General features: G+C 39.4%; 2 protein-coding genes across 3 annotated transcripts in view; one reads left to right on the plus strand and one right to left on the minus strand.

Moving 5' to 3' along the window:
• ADAM18 (ADAM metallopeptidase domain 18) overlaps positions 1 to 6,191 on the minus strand; it is a 128,220-nt gene extending 122,029 nt beyond the window's left edge. For both annotated transcript variants that reach the window (XM_073218823.1, XM_073218822.1), the window contains exon 1: positions 5,622 to 6,191. The gene's annotated coding sequence lies outside the window, so the exon portion shown is untranslated. The remainder of the gene's footprint in view (positions 1 to 5,621) is intronic.
• On the plus strand, positions 1,770 to 18,605 carry IDO1 (indoleamine 2,3-dioxygenase 1). Its single transcript, XM_017661889.3, has 10 exons — positions 1,770 to 1,948; positions 6,777 to 6,872; positions 6,987 to 7,106; positions 12,144 to 12,262; positions 13,208 to 13,222; positions 14,743 to 14,842; positions 15,373 to 15,490; positions 16,511 to 16,562; positions 16,979 to 17,127; positions 17,990 to 18,605. The coding sequence occupies exons 1-10, from the start codon at positions 1,850 to 1,852 to the stop codon at positions 18,331 to 18,333; spliced, it is 1,212 nt and encodes a 403-aa protein (XP_017517378.1). The 5' UTR covers positions 1,770 to 1,849; the 3' UTR covers positions 18,334 to 18,605.
• The last annotated feature ends 1,907 nt before the right edge of the window (positions 18,606 to 20,512 follow it).

Consider the following 20,512-nt stretch of genomic DNA (forward strand, 5'->3'; position numbering starts at 1 on the left):
AAGAGACAAAGGGTGCATTTCAGATGATGGGAATATTCTCTGTCCTAATCTATGGGACAGTGTAATTTAATCTTGCCATGTTAAGCTGTTATTTGTTGCCTCAATGACCCCTTGAGTGCCAGCAGTCACCCTCCCGCTCTGATTTTTATCTGATTATTTCCCATTTCTGGGTGCTCATCCCTAACGTGTGTGGACGCAATAAATCTCAGGATGCCGTCCCCATTTTGCCCCTTTTCTCTTTTCCACATTGATCTAGTTCCATTCGTGTAGTTCAAAGCCAGTGCTTCCATTACTACAAACTACCCCACCCAAGGCTCTCCCTAAAGGGGCTTGCCCACAGGTCCTCGCTCTGCTGTGACCAAAGTGAGGTCATGTGGCCCTTCGGGCCTGTTGTGCCTCCCTTTCTAGGACCTATGTGTATAATCAATTCTTTAATCTTATTTGCTTTTCAGCAGCCACGTTGTAAAGATCCGTGAAGACTCCAAGAGGGGGATTTACTCCTCTATTTCCAACACGAATTTCCAACTCTTAAAATTTATATAGCTTACTGTATATAAATATGTATCTATAAATGATGATTTCCACATGAAATTTAGATGTTGATAAAAAATAGTGTCCCAGTGTTCTTATTTTTGTGTTTGTTTTTTTCCCCCTTGGCCTGGTTTCAAAACTATCAGCCTCCTGAATCACTCCTTTTAAGGATGTTCAGTCATGGTTGTGTCTTTTCTGTGTAATTGTAGTTTCAGTTTTGCATCCCTTTATGGGACAGAAAAGATCTTCTTGTAAGACTACATCTTTAGGAAAAAAAGCTGTGATACAATAGGGAAGAAAAGAGTAGTATGAGAACTATTCTAGAAGGAAGCCAACACCATGGACCGTTAAAATTTATTTGAAGTACTGATAAGCTGGATGACAAAATTGCATTATCTTTGAATGTACCAAGCACCACCTCCTTCCCTTTTTTGCTTTTAATCATCAAAAGGAACGATATGGTTTCTGCTTTGGCTTCAGCTTTGTTAGACTGAACAACGCCTGCAACTGATCATGGACCCGCATGCACTCTGAAAACCTTTACCAAATGTCATTTCTACCTCTTGCAAGAAACATTTTCAAGGCATTGTAACCTTTTTTTTTTCCAACTTGTAATATATTACAAAGCCTCAGCAGTCCTAGCAGTCAGATATATAGTAGGGATGCAGGAAAATCTTTCTGAAAATGACTTACTAGGAACATAGAGAAGAACTGTGTCATTGTGAACCCAGGTAAAAGACTGCATTAAGAAAAATGGGCAGGGGTAGAGGTCAGAATCTTTCTAAATTCTTCATGTGCTTGCATTTTTTCCTACTAATAGTTCACCAACCCACAGACTGCATTTCATGACTACTGCAAACAAGAGTTCCAAGAATCCTTCGAAGCTTAAAATAAAGCCAGTGACAGTAAAAACTACATGATAGCTTAGAAATCTAGCTTTGGTCAAATTCATTATTTTAATTGAAGATTTAGAAGTTTCCATACAATAAAAATGTTCTTTTCTGGTGACTTATTTTCCTGGTCTCTGTTATTTCAAGCAGGCCCTTCCTGACCACACTAATGGCAGTAAGCAAATGATATGCTCAATGATAAATATTTGATATGGAATATAAACTTTCAGTTTCTTCTTATGATGGATAGTAATGCTCCTGTGGTTTTATTGTTTAGCAAATTCCAAATAAAGAAAATGAAACTACTCCAAAAGTGGAAGTCATTTCTCATTGCCTCGTTTGTGGTCATTGGCTATGGCAACCTCTGTAATAAATAGATGTTCTGAAACTGCTCAGAGGCTGAGAGGATCACAGGAGAGGACTGGAAGATGGCATGTGATAAGGCATCTCTTCTGGAAGATCCTCAGAAGATTTTTAAAGAATACGAAATAGATGAAGGTGTGGGATTCGCTCTGCCAAATCCACTGGTAAGAGAGGGAACCGAAATATGGGCAAAAACATTTTCTTGACCATTACTTACCTGGGCAAATTAACTTCTGTTGAACAGATTTGGTTCAGTAATTTGTATTTGAAGAAGACTGAAGCAGGATAAAGTGGAGCCAAAATTGGAGCAGAGCTTTGATAGATCACCTAATTTTCTTGAAATTTTCTGTCTAGAAAGGGAGACTGATATACTCCTTACTTATTTAACACAGATACAGAAAGCAATGAGATAAGGAAACTATAGGAGTATTCTGGCTTTAAAAAATTTTCATTTTCAGAAGGCATTTTGAAAAAAAAAATAAAGTAAGAAATGATCCATGCATCAGAGGAACCCCCTTTCTTGGCTGATACACCTTAAATTGCATGAAGTATATGTTCCTACTTGAATTAGGGTTTGAGATGACACATTAGGCAATTTTGTGTTGTATTAATATTGCTTGTTGTTAAGCATAAGATTCAAGTGAGACTCTCAGCTACTATTTTTTCTTCTGTTACAAGTTTTTCCTACAGAGTGTGAGACATGTAGAGTAAATGTTTACCCTAAATCCTACATTTCCCTACATTGTCTTCCAAAGAATACCATGAAAACCATCTAATCTTCAATTTTAATTATCAAACATTCATAAGGTGTTTTCAAGCAACTTACAATAGTAACTTATTATATCTTCACAACCATCCTAAAAGATATGTATGGTGTTAACCTCATTTTCCTGATGAGACACGTAAGCTGTGCAGAATTCAAGTGATTTTCCGAACTCACACAGCTAACAATGGCAGAGAGGATGTGAGCTTAACTAGTCTGGCTCCAGAGGGCATGACTTTAAAACCAGTATGCTATGCTGCCTCTCTGAAGAGAAGAGATCACAAGACATACCCACTTCCCACTCAGGCCTAATAAAGTACACGAGATTTCAGGAGGGGGTTTCTAGGAGCCAAATTAACATGTTGTGACAATCCTATATACCAGTGTATCTCTAATTATTTGTGGATTAGAGTCCACACTCGAGAGAGTACCTTTAAGTGCAGCAAATTTATTTTAAATCAGAAACTACAACCTAACTGTACTTAGAAATACCATCCTTGTGTAATACCTTGTGTAAGACAGTCAAATCTAAAGCAACTTCTCCCTCCCCATCTACTTTTCCTCTTCTAATACTAAGTTAAGAAAAAGAATTAAATGCTATAATTGTATTGCTAAAAGCACCTAGTTTGCTTTGTATTTGCAAGTTAGTTATTATTCAGACTTGCTCGGGCTCTGTATAAGCACACTGAGTTGCCAGAATTGGATGATTTTGATGTACTTATCAAGTGTACAAGAAAAAATATTTTTCAGAAACTAGAAACCTCCTATCAAGTCTATTCCTTTTTTTTCTTTTTCTTTTTCCAGGTTCAGTTCTCTTAGACACTGAAACAGTTTTAATCATGCAGACTTCTAGAACAGATTTCAAGGCCTAATGCAAAGCGCCCAAACAGAAGCAAAACAACTTTTCCTGAGCTACTTAAAAAAAAAAGTACTGCTACTTGAAATGCTTAGGGAATTAGATTCAGTGTCCTGAAACAAGAAAAAAAAAATGGAGACCTACTTTTATTTCTTCATGGAAGATCTTGCCTAGATATTACGAGCTCAAAAATGTCCATTCTGCCTTTTATAACCTGTCAGCTTTCTATTCCAAAGGAAAGTAATGTGTCTTCTGATCCCATATAGGTGCCCAAATGCTTCCTTTAACCTGGCAGAAAGTTGACTGGCCCTCTGTGTTATTCTTCACTAACTCATATCATACTATTTAGGCATCCTCTGAACCAAAAATATATTATTGATTGAATTTTATATTTGTTCAAAGTTCTGTCAGATAGGATACTAATCATGACATGTAACAACAAAAAAAAAAGGTATTTATTATTTTGGGGAAAATAGCGACAACCCCAAATTTGGGTGTGCTACATAGTGAAACACATAACAAAATAAATATATAGTGGTTTACTTGAAACACCAGTGCACAGCATTTGAGTGGCTAGGAAGAAAAATTCGGAGCACACAAGAAAGGTGACTGACTAGTGAATATACTTTCTGGATGTTTCATTGCTAAAAATCTGCCCTAACAGTTTTAGACTGTCCAGTTATCTGCAGCCCCTCAACATGTTTGAATTTTATGCTTTATTTATTTGTCTTCTTGTTTTATAACTTACCTCTCATATTAACTTTGTTTTGAAGCTTAAAACCTCACCCTTGTTGGTTTGAGTTAATCTCTTGATTTGCACCCCATTCCCATCATTCAGTATTAATGACCCAACGTGTGTCTGGAATGAAGCTTAATGAAGGAGGCTTGGGGAAAGGGCATATGGGGGTTTTTCAGGGATTTGAATCTCATTTCAGGGTATTGCCTAGGTCTTTTGTGTTTATGTTTTCCTTTGGGGAGAGATTATAAATATGTTAAGATCCAGGGAGGCACTTTTATTTGGATTCCATTTGCACTTACTGGGCAAAAATAAGCCTATAGTACCAACCCAGGAGGTAATTGCCATGTATATGTGTACATCCTACCTGTCTAGTACTACACCAGGTCCTGTAAGAAACAGAGAATTTAAAGCATGATAAAATCCTTGCCAGTGGGTAGTGAGATACAAAAAGAGCATTGATTTTTTGCAAGTTGGAAGCATTTATGATTAAATCATGATGAACTATACAAAGCAGATTATGTAAAGTGAGCCTTGCTTTGCTTATTTAGGATATGGAGATAACCATCAGCTTTTTAGGTCCTTATAATAGTTAAAATGAGAAATTATTGAGGAAAGAGTCTAGTCTACTACTGACATCTTATAAATGTTATTTTTCTTCCATTCCAAAAAAATTAAAATCTAGCCAAGGAGGAACAAAAAAGCAGGTAACAATAAATTACTTAATGTGGAAAGGTATAATCCATAGTGAGATAGGGCAGGGACATGGGATAAGCATCATGATTAACTTTCCCTGCCTACGATGAAACATGCTGAGATATAAACAATATAGTAAGAACAGGAGGGACCCCATTTAAGGCTAACAATCCATTTTAAAAATCAGAGAATTAGGAGGTAAGATTCCTAACATATTTCTTGGTAATCAGACAATAACCCACCCTATGTTAAGGCAGAGCAAGCAGTCCCAATCAGTACGTTCCCAGTGCTTGAGGGTAACCACTATCTTAGAGAAGAACCAGATCAGTAAACTTCTGGTGTTAAGTTTTTCTTATACGATTATCTAGAGGACTGACCGTGGATGAGGATGCAGTATTCTCCGCTGGAGAGACATCATGAGACCACAAGTCAAGCCTACACCCAGCACCCCACACCACTGCCCTTTGCTCCATTCTTGGAAGCCTCAAACAACAGAATCCCCAACTTTTCAGCACACCTCCTTTCTGAGGATGCCAGCACTTCCCTTTCTTTTAAGTGCTTACTTTTAAATAAAGCTTTCTCACTGCTCGAATTATTGCATTTTGTCTCTTTACTATTTCATTTTATTTCCAAGCCTTCACTCTGTCTCTGCTTTACTCCTGATACTCGGGGAGGGGCTGCTGAGCGCTCTGAACGTGAGCCTGTGAGTTCCCCCCCCTGGGGGACCAGACGGAACTGCAGCTGTGCAGTCGGCTCTCAGGAGCCTGCCTGTAGGTTTGTACTCACAGAGCGCATCTCCAGGGCTGGGTGTTCAGCAGTCTCAGGCCTTCACCTCTTCCCCACTCCATTTCTCTCCCTTCCCCCTGGTAAACTGGGCTGGGGGAAGGGCTTGGGTCTTGACAGATGGTGGCTTTGCTGCTTTAGCCTTTTCCGTGAGATCTTCTCTTTTCCCCACATGTAGACAGTCTACCAGATGTAGTAAGTGGTCTTTCCTGCCACTCTTTCAGGGTTAGTTGTATTTGCTATATTTTCATATTATATGTAGTTTGGGAGGAGGTTTCTGTCTCACTTCTCATGCCAGCGTCTTTAATCCCATGAACCGGTAGCCTGCCTGAAAGTCTCCTTTTGTTGGGAAGGTCTCAGAACATCACGTCACTCCATCCGGTGCTCCACCGCTCCCCCCAGCCCTAAGGTGGTAGGGGTTAGTCCCCATGCTGTGCAGGTCCACGTGGACATCGGATGCCAGGTGACCCTGGCTTCAAGGGTTGGCAAGGGAACCTGCCCTAGGCTGAGAACTTTCTCTCTGCACTTTTCCTGTTCCTTGGTGCCTGCAAGGCCACTGCCCTTCCCTGCTGCTCTCATTTCAATGAATTCCTTTGTCACCTACTCAAGAATTCTTTCTCCTTCACAGTCAAGAACCCTCCCCTGTCCAGGCTGAGGCTTCACCTGGTATGCAGGGAGAGGCCACCCCAGATGCAGCTGCCTGGCAACAATAGGACACGTAATTGGGGATGAGTGTAGACTGGCGCAGTCGGATTTTAGTGGAAGTTTTGAGGTGAACTTTGAAAAAGAAGCAGATGAGAATGCTTTGGGGGAGGATCACAGAGATGGTCCTGCGCTCTGAATATGCAGAGGACAGTGCACGGGCTGGTGTCACTAGACAGCTAAGTGTGTGTCAGGACAGTGTTGCACAAAACTGATTTAGAGGCAAGATAGACAATCAATGGGGGGCTAAACTATTTTACAAAAACTTCCTCTAGTAAATAAAAGTCCTATTGCTTTTAAAAAATTATTTTTATATTGATGTACAGACAATAAAATGTACAGCTTGATGAATTTTAACATGTGTATATACTCATGTACCCATGACTCAGATAAAAATATTGAACATTCTCACTACATTTTTTTCCTCTTCAATTCTTTTTTTTTTTTTTTTTCAAGGAGGAGCTACCTAAGCCTTATGATGCCTGGATTCTCATTGCCAGAAATCTGACAGAAGTGATTGAGACTGGCCAACTACGTGCAAGAGTTGAGGAGGTTTGAAGAAACTATTCCATTTGTCTTCTTCTAGGATAGTTTCTTAGCATTTTTAATTTGGTTTTGAAGCTATAATGTCACCCATGTTAAGTCAACCTGTCCTTTTATTCTCAGTTACCTATGCTCAGCATTGATGGCCTCCAAGGGTACAAGTCTCAGCGACTTGCCCATCTGGTGCTGGGGTACATCACCATGGCATATGTGTGGAATCAAGGAGATGGAGATATTCGGAAGGTTTGCAGATTTTCCACTTTTTCTTACACTACTTGTATGTACGTCCAATTTACATTTAACCTAAAAGAATTCTTAAAGTACAATAGCTGCATTTTGTGAAGCTTGAGTAACAGGAAGAAAGGTAAAGGAAAACAATAAATCACTGACTTAACATGTCAACTCTTTCACTATTGGATTTTTAATCTTTTATTTCTGTAACACCCTTGCTCTGTCATGTGCATATGCATGCATGTACTGCTTCTTTCACTGAAATTATATTGTGAGCACTTTTTAGTTACTGCACAGTGTGAAAAAAGCAAAATTCAGCTGAGTGCTTGAAGATTGAATTGGCTTTATGGATTGGTTCATGAATTAGGAGGCTCCCAGGAAGCAAGCAGACAAATGCTTCAGGGAGTTGTTCGAAATGGAGGATTTCTATGGGAAAGAGGAGGTGGGTGCAGAGGGGGCAAGAAGTTATTAGCAAAAGAAAAGAAGGGATTGTTTCAGGCAAGGTCCCTTTCCCTTAGGGGAAGGAACAGGGGTTTAATGCAGATTAACTCACCTGTGATTAGGGGATTCCAGATTGATTAGTTTAAAATTCCATTCCTTGGAGGGGCTGAAACTGTAATCAGGTCCAGCACGAAGCTCCAGCTTGGTGACCTGGCCCCGCACTCTCTCTGGGACCTGGGGCTTCTAACAAAACCATCCCAGTCATCATTTGAAATCACTTTGTAATTTTTTTCATTGAGTTCCTGAACTCTATTTATCCAATACTTTATTGATAAATGTTTTGCTTGCTTTTAATATTTTACCATTGTAAATGACACTATAGTCAATATATTTGAATATGAAACATTTCTCTCTGTCTATGACTTTGGGAGATAGGAACATTTTATGACTCTTCTTAATGCTCATCTCACCCCATCAATGTAGAAGAATATAGTGGTTTCACACTGCTCTCAGCAACAGCGGATAACTTTACATTTAAAATACCGTCTTGTATTTTATCTGGCAACTCTCTAATCACATGAAACCAATATAAATTATAATAACCTTTAAAACACAAAGTGATAAAATAGATTCTGTAAGCACCTTCTGCCATTTAGTGAAAGGTTTTTTTTTTCTTTTTGGACACATATAAAGGTTGTTTTTTTTTCCACACCTTGTTTAAAGATAGAACTGTTAGGGCAGAAAAATAGATATGAGCAGAGTGGAGGGAGAATAAGGCCAGTAAAGCCCACTAGAGGGACTCAAAAAAGAGTTAACCAGATAAAACTAGAGAGCCAGAAAAGATTCACAGAGTTAATGAGTTAATCAGTTAAAGCTCCAAAGACCAGGAGCGACTTGGAATGTCAGGATCTTACCCAGATAAAGGAAAGTATCTGAGCGCAGCCAGTGTCTTCATTGTCAGTCAGAGCTAAGATTCACTTTAGCCTGCTGAAAGACCCAGCTTATTCCTTCACTTAACCTGTACGCTGTTTTTTCCTCCTCCTCCTCCCCCCTCATCAAGTAATTTGTAACCAGAATAGGAGACAAGCTTCAGGATTAATTTTCAAAAAAATCCAAAGATAAACAGTTATAGTAAGAACAGGAGGAATTCCACTCTAAAAACCAGGGAGTTAAGAAGGTTCCTAATGTATTCTTTAGTAAACAGACAGTACCTCTCAACGACCTTAAAGCAAGGCAAACAGGCGTAACAGACATATCCGCAGAGAAAAGTCACCATCCTGGGGAGGAGCCGGATCAATAAATTTCTTGTGTGAAGTTTATTTAGCGGAATCAGCTGGAGGACTGATAACAGAGTAGAGGAGACACGGTGTCTCTCACCAGAGATAAGATTTTGAGACCAGGGACAAGTCTGTACCCCCTAGCCCTTTGTCACATTCTTGAGAAGTGCTTAAAAGACAGAAACCCCAGCCTTTCAGCATACCTCCTCTCTCAAGACTCCCACACTTTTTCTTCTCTAAGTGTGTAACTTTTAAGTAAATCTTTCTTGCCCTTCAACATAACATTTTGTCTCTGTGCTCTTCCAGCGGTGTCTTTGTTCCTTTGCTATTTCACTCTAACCCTCCAGACTTACACCTTCACTTTCTTGGTCCTATTTCAGGTAAGTAGGGAGGGGCTGCTGAGCGCTCTGAATTGGGCTTGCAAGTTCATGCTCCTTGGTAGCCTGCCCTTGTCTATCTTGACCCTAGCCCACTCCTCCCTGGGAGTGTAATCAAATAAATCTGCCTTTACCTACCATGGCTCAGGCCTGCTCCTCCCTGGGAGTGTAATCAAATAAACCTGCCTTTATCTGCCTTGACTCAGGCCTGCTCCTCCCTGGGAGCGCATTCAAATAAAACTTTTACCCTGCTTCACCACTGTGTCTCTGCCCTTCAATTCTTTGTTGCAGCAGGAACAGGAACGAAGGAGAACAAGCTCAATCCCCCACAACAGAACAGCACATATAGTTTTCCTGTGTGATGATTCACTCTTAGAGAAGTTGCTTTGCACGATCATGGGAACACCTTGTACATAGTTCCTTATGTTGGGGGTTGAGTTCATTCTCCTTGGTCACAAAGAAATTAAAGGCAGAGACACAGTAGTAAAGCAGAATGAAAGTTGTATTTGAATACAACCCAAAGAGGAGTAGGCCAGGGTCAAGGCAGATAAAGGCAGGTTTATTTGATTACTCTCGAAGGGAGGAGTGGGCCAGGGTCAAGGCAGACACGGCAAGTTTGAATACATTCCAAGGGAGGAAGAGGCCAGAGTCAAGGTAGGCAAAGGTAGGCTACTGTGAGGGTTCTTTTATGGGATTTTTGGCAGGGCACAGAAGTCCCTGATTGACATTCTTTGACCTTGGGGGCTTGATCTGATTGGAGGATTGAAGACATGGGCTGTGTGCTGACATTTTTATCTGGGGAATTTTTGTCATCTGGGGGTTGCCTGTACTCTGAGGTTCCTTATCTGGGGAGTGTCTGTGCATTCAAGTCACTCTTGGTCCCTGTGGCTTTAATTAATCCTCTGAGTTATCTTTGGCTCTCCGGCTTTATCTGATTAACAACCTGAATTCTTGGTGGGCTTCACCCTCTTTTCATCCTGCTCAAGTCTGTCTTTCTGCCTAACATTTGTAATCATTAAAGGGTTTTGTCTAGATTCTGTGATGACATACAAAGTTAAGATTAGTTATGGTCTTTACACGTAGCTTAGACTCTAGCTAAGCACACAATCTGCCTAGACTTCCTAGGATATGAGACTAGCTAAGTGCACAGGCATTGTGCATCAATAATGACAGCAGGAGAGACCAGCTACATGATCATGGAAAGCTTCAAGGAAGAAGTGGGACCTGGAATTATTTCTTGGAAGATTGGTTGGGCTTATCCAAAGAGGAGAGGAGTAGAAAAGAAAGAGAAAGAGGACTAGCAAAAATGTGGAGACCAGAATGTACATGGGATGATCAAAAGATAATTTGTCAGACTTAAGATAAGAATTATAAAATAAAACATGAAAATGTATTTTTTAAAGTTATCCAGTTTTTGTATGCTACCTCATCTTGAAAAGGATTTTAGAAACTGGCAATAAAAATACATACAAAAAAATAAAAATAAGTGACAGATTTGTAGGAAAGAGAAAAGAAATGGATAACAAATAAAATACCTCAATGAAGGCACATTTTGCTTGAGAATGGGCAAGAAATTAGCCTCTGAGCTTCATAGTAGCTGCATGAATGAATATAAATACATTAAGATGTGTTTGAACCTTTCCTTCATTTCCCTTAAGTCATTTCAATTAATTTTTCAATTAAACTTCCTCCCTTTTTGTTTCCCTTTGATCTATCCCTAAATCAGAGAGGCCAAATTTTATTTCCCTGTGAAACACACGTAAATTATTTGCCAACCAAAATGTTTTAATTCTCGGAGGCACAAGCTCTTCCATGGGAAGCCCACTTTCAGGTGCTACTTTGATAGTCAGTTATTTTATTCTTATATTTTGTTCTCTTGGTTAAAACCTCATCTGAAGTAGATGAAGCTAATCTGAAGTGACTTGGGTTGTAGCTCCCACAATTTTCACAGAACTGTGGAACGGTTCTCTACCACTCAAATCCTACCGCCCACTGCCCCGTTGGGGCCACCCATTCCTGTCCTTTGCCCAGTTAGATACACTCCAATCATAGACTCTGATGACAAGGATGATCTTAATAATTATTACATTGGATCATTTGATTAAAAACAAAATGATAGTTACATGAAGAAGTCAGGCAGATAAAGAATAAAATGCCAGCTTCATGACAATACAGCAGTTAGAGAACACAGCTTGGGTACACAAAGTGCACTTTCCCATCAGGATTGCCTGTGGGGTTTTGGGAGCCTTTTACTACGTGGAGTACAAATAACTCATAGGACCTTAGGAAGTCCAGGGTCTATCTTCTCTCTCTCTATGATCAATTTATGTCCACATCAACACAAATCTAAACTATAAACATTCAACAATTACTGGGATTAAGTTACAGAATGAGGAAGAGAAACTTCCATTTGTTTTATCTGTTAAGAAACGAAACTGAACAGATTAAATTTGAAGATAATTGTCTTTATTAAACAATTCATGAATTGGGCAGTATGCCATCTAGTAAGTAGAGAGATGCTCCCAAGAACTGTATACAACACAGAAGGTTTTTACAGAAAAGGCATGGGGGTGGGGGGTGGGAGGGGGGCAAAAGAAAAAGTGTTTCATGAAAGGTTATCCTCCAGTAGGGAGAAGTAGGGGGTCTTAAGCAGATGACTTCTTCTTTTTTGAGGGGGAGGAGGATGGAGAAGGCTCATGTGATGGATTACCTCCCTGGTGCTGACCAGAAAATTTCTGATTGACTGTTAGGGCTACTTTTCTGAAGGAGGTTGATAATTGTAATTAGGCTAAACACCTGGCTCAGCACAGGTGAATCACTCTTGGCCAGAGGCTTTCTCTTTAACACATTTCAAGTGTCATTACATAGAACGGCTATTGTTTTGGCACTCAGGAAGCAGAAGAAAATGTGTAACATGCTTCAAAAGTTAATACTAAGTATTGTGTTTTAATTAGGTTCTGCCAAGAAACATTGCTATTCCTTACTGCCAACTCTCTAAGAAGCTGGGGCTGCCTCCCATTCTGGTTTATGCAGACTGTGTCTTGGCAAACTGGAAGAAAAAGGATCCTAGTGGGTGTGTAATCTGCAATTATTATGGGAATTACAGGACTGTATGCTATTTAAATCAGAAGGGAGTTAGTGGTTTAATTTGGGGCAGCACAGCTTTCCTCTGTGTTTTTGGGGTACAGTTTCTTTGGTGTTTTTATAACCACAAATGCATTGAACATGTATGAGAGAGATATATATAAGTAACACCAATGAAATGCACCAATCTTAAGTGTTCATTTTGATGAATATGACTATTAGATACACACGTGTAACCGTAAACAAGATAAGAATATTTCTATCACTTCAGAAAATTCTTCCGTGGCTCTTTCCTTTCAGTTCTCTTCCCTATCCCCAGGCTAATATATTCTGACCTGTCATATCAAAAATTAGTTTTTTCTGTTATTGGATTTCATTGGAATCCTAGAGTATGTACTCTTTTGTGTCTGGCTTCCCTCTGCTTAGTGTGTTTTTGAGATTCTACATATTTAATTTTTAACTGTCCATTTGAGTTTAGGTGTCAACGCATCTTCAGCCATAGAGATGGCTACCTCTGGGCTTTCACATGAGCCTGTTGAGAATCTAGGCCCTGCACAGTAAAGGGTCAAGAGAGTTGTGGTCTCCCAGGGCTCTGGGTGAGCATCTGTACAGGAGTATTCTAGACATGGGAATGCCACGAAACAAAAGGATTTGATCTAGAACAGTTTCATATTAGTAACAACTAACTTTGACCATGCACATGTGTTCCCTGAGTATTTAATTTGTTAGTTCACTTATAAAGCCCTAAATAAAGTGTCTGAGATACCTACTTGAAAAATGTAAATATATCTTTTTTTCCTCAGTCTGTCATGTCTTACTTTTGATACATCAGTAGTATTCCATTGAACAATAGTAACTCAAAACCATTTATTTTTAAATTGATTTTCTTTCTCTTCTTCCAACTGGTCCATTGCTTCATGACTACTTTCATAAGGCCCATGACTTACGAGTAAGTATTTGTTTCTCATTATATTCTAAGAATTGTTATTTAAGGTGAAAATAGATTTAAATGTATTTTTTGAAAGACCAATTGAATTCAGGCAAGGAGTAATTCAAGTAATTGTTTAAAGAACAAAAAATCCCAGTCCTTAATTATATCTATGACTATGATATGACTGTATCTGTTGATATTATATTACAGATATATACAAAAATAGTTGCATATGTAAAATTTAAATTAATATGCATAAATATGAAATGCACATTCATCTGTGTGTCTATGGTTTAATGACCTCAGAAACATAAATCTGTTCTTTTTGACCCAATCTGTACTATTTTGATCTGTATGCTAAGCAGAGGCTAAGAGCTAGGGAAACCAAGATAAATTTCATAGGCATAAGCCTGCCCTGGTGAAGCCAGACTAATGGGGGGAAAAGCAGATATATGAAAGTTATGTAAATTGCTAGGTGGTTAAGAGAAGGTGTGAGAAGATAAACTACTAGAAATTCTAACCAAATGAAAGGGATGAAGGAGGAATCCTGTAGCAAGTTATTTAAGCTGAGTTCAGAAGAGTGAGTAGGCAATAACTCGAAGGAGAAGACGACAGTGTTCACAGTGGAAGCAGCAGCAAGGAGGAGGGCCTTTAGGTGGCAAATGCCCTGGTGCATTAGGGAACTGAAGGAAGGCTAGTGTTGCTGATAAATCGTGAATGATGAAAAGAACAGCGTAGGAAAGGGATGAAGAAATAAATGTATGGAAAAAAGGTTATGTTGGACTTGGGCTGGGATAAGGGATTTAACCATTTGTTTTGAAATACATGGGAAGCTATGGGAGGTTTTTCAATGCAAGAGTAGTGTCATCAGTCCCACTTTACAGATGGGTACACTGAGGCAGAAACCTCAAATTTCTTGTTCAATGTCATACAGCAAGCTACAGAAGTGGTCTGGCTTCAGAGTCCTGAATTTAATCACCATGAAACTCATAGATACACAGATACCATGTCTGCATCAATGCAAAACGTGAATAGCAAAAAAAATTGGGGCTAAGCAGTTCTTTCAATTTCCTGGTCAATTCCTTTGTAAGGCAGATAAACCACTGAGAAACTGAATCAGGTTCACAGATAAAATTATAGATATGAATATATTTATTTAAGCAGAAGACTACTCTTAAATTGAAACCTTTCACACTTCTCAATAAATATTGAATATCTGCATATAAATATGGCAATATATATGTATGTGAAAAATTAATGAGGTAACAAACAGAAATAGTCTTGAAATTTCTAGTTCCAAGTTCCAGAACGGAATCTCAAGTTCCAGTTTAACCTATTATTAATTATATTATCTTAGACAACGGACCTAACATTAATATTCCCAGCTACATAATGGGGGTAGTAAAACCTGCCATACTTATCTCACAAGATTAGTTTGAAAATAAAATAGGATAAACAAAAATGTTTGAAAACTATAAAGTACTCAAAAATTACCAACATTTTTGCTAAATTCTTGACTCCCTTGACTAATTTTTTAGGAACATGGACATTCTGTTCTCATTTCCTGGTGGGGATTGCAGTAAGGGATTCTTCCTGGTTTCTCTGTTGGTGGAAATAGCAGCTGCTTCTGCAATCAAAGTATGTCCATCCCTACTGAAAATTTACATCTTGATACACATAAGCAGAGCAATCACTTAGTAACTAAGCTATATTACACTTGAAATAACTTTATCTTGACTAAATACAGCATTTGATTATTTAATTGGAGGTAAAGGATCATCTGGTAGAAATATTTTATTTATTTTTGTGGATCACCTAGAATACAAAATGTAAGAGCTATGAATTTAGAATCAAACTTGAAACCCCAGTAAGAGAGAAATGTTTTCAATGCAATTTGGCATGGAACTATATCACATATTGATATAAATCTAATAGTTTTGATTAGAAATAGAAATAAATCAAACTATATAAACTTATCTCTAGTAAATGAATAAAGACATCCCAAGCTTCATTAATAAAAGGAAATTCATCCAACTATCAGATAACCATCCCAAGAAAGAAAGAAATCCCAAATTTAGGGATTAAGATTTAGGAGAATTTTATTCTACGCCAGTGTTTAGTGCCAGGAAATCTTAAGTGTTTGTGTTTTGTATTTTTTATTTTTAAAGGTAATTCCTGCTATATTCAGTGCAATAAAACACGAGGACCATGGTATTTTGGAGAAGGCACTGCTTGAGATAACTTCTTGTCTGCGCAAAGCCCTTAAAGAGTTTCACCAAATGCATGGTAAGTATCGTATGACAGTCAAAGGTTTCTGATTATCTGAAACATAGAGTTGTTGAGAAAATGGAAGCTAAACCAACTCTCATTTGGTGGGTATGTTTTCACCTGATCTATTTTATCTCTCTAAATCATTACACTCTCCTGTGGTGGGTTTTATTCAGTCCATTTTATAAGAGAATTTAAGTTTGGAGTGACAAGAAATATGACAAGTAATACCTTGAGAAGCCAGAATTCCAAGATAGGTCTATTCATCTCTAAGAAATGTCTTTGTCACCTACTAAAAACCATGGAGAAACTTGCCAAAGGTACTCACTCAGAGGTACATTTTTAAGTTGTGACAAATTTTGGCTCAGTTTGATAGGAGCTCTGCAAATTCTGCTTTACCACTAGTTCACTAGAAAACAATACAGAAAACCCACTGAGCTCAAAAGTGTTTGCACAATTAGCAGCTAAAAAACACCAATAATTAAAAGAGTGAATAAACAAAAATGTGTAAAAGGAAATGGGCGCCACTGGACAGCCCCAACAAGTGTGTGCCTTGTGTGTTGCTGGGCTCTGCGTTTCTGCTCTTCAGTACTTGGCAAGATTTATCTTCCGATCAAAGATGTTGGCAAGCTTTGGGGAGGGAGAGTCCCAGGTCTGTGGTCCATAGGGAAACTGGGGTTTTTCTTTCTGTTTTTGTTTAGGTTTGTTTCTTCCCTTAGGTATGTAGTTTCTCTGTTATATCAGTAAGCACATGAAGGGGCCTTAAAGAAACTGACCTCGTGAGGGTGAGTGGTGGGAGGACTCAGGTGCTTTGACTCAAGCTGAGGGTTAGCCTTGTGGAAGACCCCGTGAAGTGGACACGGGCTCCCCTGGGAGAGGACAGATGAGTCAGAGCTTGTCCTCAGGACTTTATGTGCAGAGTGACCTAATGCCTCCCCTGCACCCTGTGCTGAAATCCCAAATCTGTTGTTTACAAGGGCTTGATTTCCTCTGATATCACTGATGCTGCTTAATTAAACACATTCTATCTCTTCACAGAATACGTGGACCCAAACCAGTTCTTCAATGTTCTTCGCATATACTTGTCTGGGTATGTGGTTTTACATGTGAAATTTGTTTTCTCTTAAACAATTAACATACAGCACACACCAAGATCCCACTGATAGTCCTCCACTTGGGTTTAGGAAACAATTGGTAACCTAAAATCCATACTGTAGAGAAAGAATAGACAATTTTGTCTGTTATTACTTGGCCAGGCGTATGCACTGGGGGATCTTCACTAGTGTAAAGATAAGGTTCCATTCACAGAATCCTTAGGCCAGATTTGCTCAGAACCATGTTCTTTATTATTCTCATGCATAAGGATGAGAGGAAGAGGGAGTGTGGAAGAAGTTCGTGTCTCCTTCTATCTCTTGTCTCCTTCCATTCATCCTCTACTGCAAGATTTTATACCTGAAAATTTGGCAATTAATCCAAATAATGATTCTTTTTTCCTTCCTGGCCTAGCTGGAAAGGTAACCCCCTGCTGTCGGAGGGTCTGCTGTATGAAGGTGTTGAGAACACCCCACAGATGTTTGCAGGGGGCAGTGCAGCCCAAAGCAGCATCTTTCAGTGCTTCGACGTCCTGCTGGGCATCCAGCAGAACTCTGGTAAAAGTGAGTAGATAACAACAAATAATAATCATCTTGTATGTTAATGCAATAATATTTTATATATATATAAAAAGTCCTTTCCATTAGCACTCCTCTGAGCTCATCTGATGCTTTCAGGAGAATCAGGAAAGTAGAGACTTTATTGCTGTCATTCCATTTCATAGATGAAGCAGCACAAACTTAAAGGAGAGAGGTGACTGGCTGCCTGTTAACCAGCTAGAAAGCAGGGAAGCCAGAACTCGAATGCAAGTTCATCACCCTCTCAGTCTTGATACTTGAATATGTATGTAAGTTCTGATCAACTGTGGTGAAGCCAGGAGCACTTGTCTGAAAATGCACAGCAGATTTAGAAGGAGAAAGTCACCTGCAAATGAGTTAGGACAGGGAGTTGAATTTGGAGAATGGAGACCTCAGCATCAAGGAGAGGCTTAGCACTGCTCTCCTTCAGCCATCCTGCTGCCTGGACAGTCCCGTTCTTTCTGTTTTTGCTTTTTTAAGTACCAACCTTCTTTGCAATTTTGGATAGTTCCTTCTAATCTTTTGTTTACTTCATGAATTTTAAGTGCTTCCATACAAATATGTCTGAACAAAAAACAGAAGGAAAGTGAGAAAGGAAGAGCTAGCAAAAGTCTTAGCATGAAAGAAAGAGTTGAGCTCACATGGTTTTCAGAATTAAGTATATTTTACAATGATTACCTTACTGGTAGCAAGAAGAAAGTCTTCTAATAGGACTGCTGTGAACGCATTGCCTCATGCTGTGCTTTGGGCCTGTGATCTCTCACCAGCTGACCTCATTCTGCCCTTATCCCTGGACTGGGGAATGCTTCAGCCTCCCTGCTAACTCATCTTTTTCTTGTTCCTTCAGAATCTGATGCTGAATTCCTTCAGGATATGAGAAAATATATGCCACCAGCTCACCGGAAATTTCTTGTCTCATTGGAGTCAGGCTTCTCAGTCCGTCAGTTTGTTCTTTTGAAAGGTGATGCCAGCCTGAAGGCGTCTTACAATAAGTGTGTCAAAGCTATGGTCTCCCTGAGAGAGTACCACCTGAAGATAGTAGAGAAGTACATTGTGAATCCTGCAAAGTCAGCCAAGAGCAACGAAACATCTGAAGAGCCATCGGAAATGGAAAATAAGGGAACTGGAGGCACTGATGTCATGGCTTTCCTAGGGAATGTAAAACAAACAACTGAAAGATTCCTATTGTAGGAAAAGTAGTGTAACCCAAACAAGGGTACATTTTGTCCAGACAAAGATGTCTATATATGTTAATGTCACTGTTCATTATATAAGCTCCATGAATGAAATGCAACAACTACTTAACAGTGTATTATAAAAGAGTTCAAAATATCTTTTCTGATACCTGCTCAGGCCCTGTATGAGAACACCAAGAGGTAATTCCATTAAAAACATTTATCATCTATATTGTCTAATTACAATGTAATGATGAAATTCAATAAAAGCTAATAAAATCTCTAAAAGTTGCCTTATTCATAACTATAATCAACTGTTCCTCCAGATGAGACCTACTCTGTACTGCTACACTTCAGCGAGTCTAATAGATTGCTGTACTTCCCCTCTAATAGAATCACATTTTTTATGATTACCTGTTTACTTGTCTGTACTCTTGATACATGATGCCAGGGGCACTCTGTACCTGTGACCAGACCCAGGTACCTCCAGTCTTTAGAAAATACTTAGCAAATATCTGTTGAGTGAATATACATAGAGGATTGAGTGAATTTATGAATAAATTGATCTGGGCTAACAAGAAGAGGTCACTTTTCTCTGGTCAGTTTCTCCCGGGAAGTCAAAGTTATCAGGCACTCACACTCTGGCACAAAGGTATTTAATGATGGGATGTAAGAAAGCTAGGTCTGGAGAGGAAATCATATGAGTCAGAGTCATTTTAAAGATGACAAAGTTGAGGCTCAGAGGAGGGAAGCAATGTACTTAGGGTCACACGATTAGTTAAAAATGGGAGAAGAATGTTATGAGTTTTGACAACTCTTTTTCACTTGACTTACAATGGGTTAGAGAGGAATGGAGTTTTGGAAAGGGGACAGAGAGAAAAGGAGATGACTGACGGGATCTCATGAGATGCTAGATGCTCAGCCAGAACTTGGACATACTGTTAAAGATGAGAAGAGACAAAAAGCAGAATGGCTGTCCGGGTGCAGGATCAGCAAGTCTCAAATCACGAAAAGCCCAGCGATAAGGAGCTGTGTTGAGTGCGCCCAAGCATAGCTGAGGAAGGAAATATAGTCACATACTTATAAAGTCAAACTTCTGAAAACTGTTTGGACATTTTATTTCTCAAATACACCCTCACCCAATGATATCAAGTGAAATCTCTCTGCTCAGAGCAAAATTTCACTTGATTCCTTGGAAAATACACCAAATGACAATAGTAAGAGTTTTTAGGGACACATTTTCTTCTTTATTCTCCTGCCAATGTTGCTGCAATGAGCACATATGAAGTTATAATGAAAAACTATGCATATATGCATACATACATCCCAAACACATACATGTATGTGCACATGTGTACAATTCTTGAAGGATGATCCAGAAGGTAGATCATCATGCCACAGGGTTTGCTGCAGTTTAGAAAGCACTAAATTCAGTCAGGAGACCAAGGTGGTGGATTCCACTTTGGACATCTATCAGCTTAGTGACCTTAGACAAGTCACTTTGTATTTCTGTAAGAAGGGCATGGTATGTGTCCTGCCTCATCACAAGGTTACTGTGAGGACTGAATGAAAGTTAATACTGAAGTGTTAGGAACCTATAAAGTAATACTAGAACATAAGTGAGTAAATTGCTGAAGATTTATTGGTGCCAAGATTTTTTTCTGCCCTGTCTTCCATACCGGTCATTCTGACTCCACAACTACACAACACAGGGCTATCTCAGGCATTTCTCCCCCAGAGCCGGTTGCACCTAGTAGGTGTGGAATCGCCTGGAGATGCAGAGCATCTATGGTTCCCTCAGCAAGACCCTGCGCACACACCTCCTCCTTTACATCACAGCCACCTGACCCAGGGGAGGAGATGTAGGCAGAAGGATCGCTGCTGACACTGCTCTGTTGCTATACAGGTAATAGAGTGACTGAAATCAGCTCCAAGCTCTCCACAGAGAGTGTGGACACTTGTTCCTCAGTCTGTTATCTTCTGTATGTCCAAATAATAGATATTTGATAATTAACAATCTCTTGACTAGAAGAGACTCAACAAAGCGCTGGGTATGTCTCTACAGAAGGCCTGCTACTGCTGCACTGCAGGCCTTGTGGTGTCTGCTCATCCCAGTGGGTGCTGCTCTGCAGGGCCCGCGGAGGGGAGGGGAGTCACCCACACTCCGAGGTTTTAGCTAGATGTAATGAGTTCGC

Source organism: Manis javanica, chromosome 12 (genome assembly GCF_040802235.1).
Source record: "Manis javanica isolate MJ-LG chromosome 12, MJ_LKY, whole genome shotgun sequence".
Lineage (NCBI taxonomy): Eukaryota > Metazoa > Chordata > Mammalia > Pholidota > Manidae > Manis > Manis javanica.

Coding starts and splice junctions, on each gene's coding strand:
- IDO1 (XM_017661889.3), top strand. CDS start 1,850: ATGGCATGTGATAAGGCATCTCTTCTGGAAGATCCTCAGAAGATTTTT. Junction 1,949..6,776: donor TCGCTCTGCCAAATCCACTG/GTAAGAGAGGGA, acceptor TTTTTTTTCAAG/GAGGAGCTACCTAAGCCTTA. Junction 6,873..6,986: donor TACGTGCAAGAGTTGAGGAG/GTTTGAAGAAAC, acceptor TTTTATTCTCAG/TTACCTATGCTCAGCATTGA.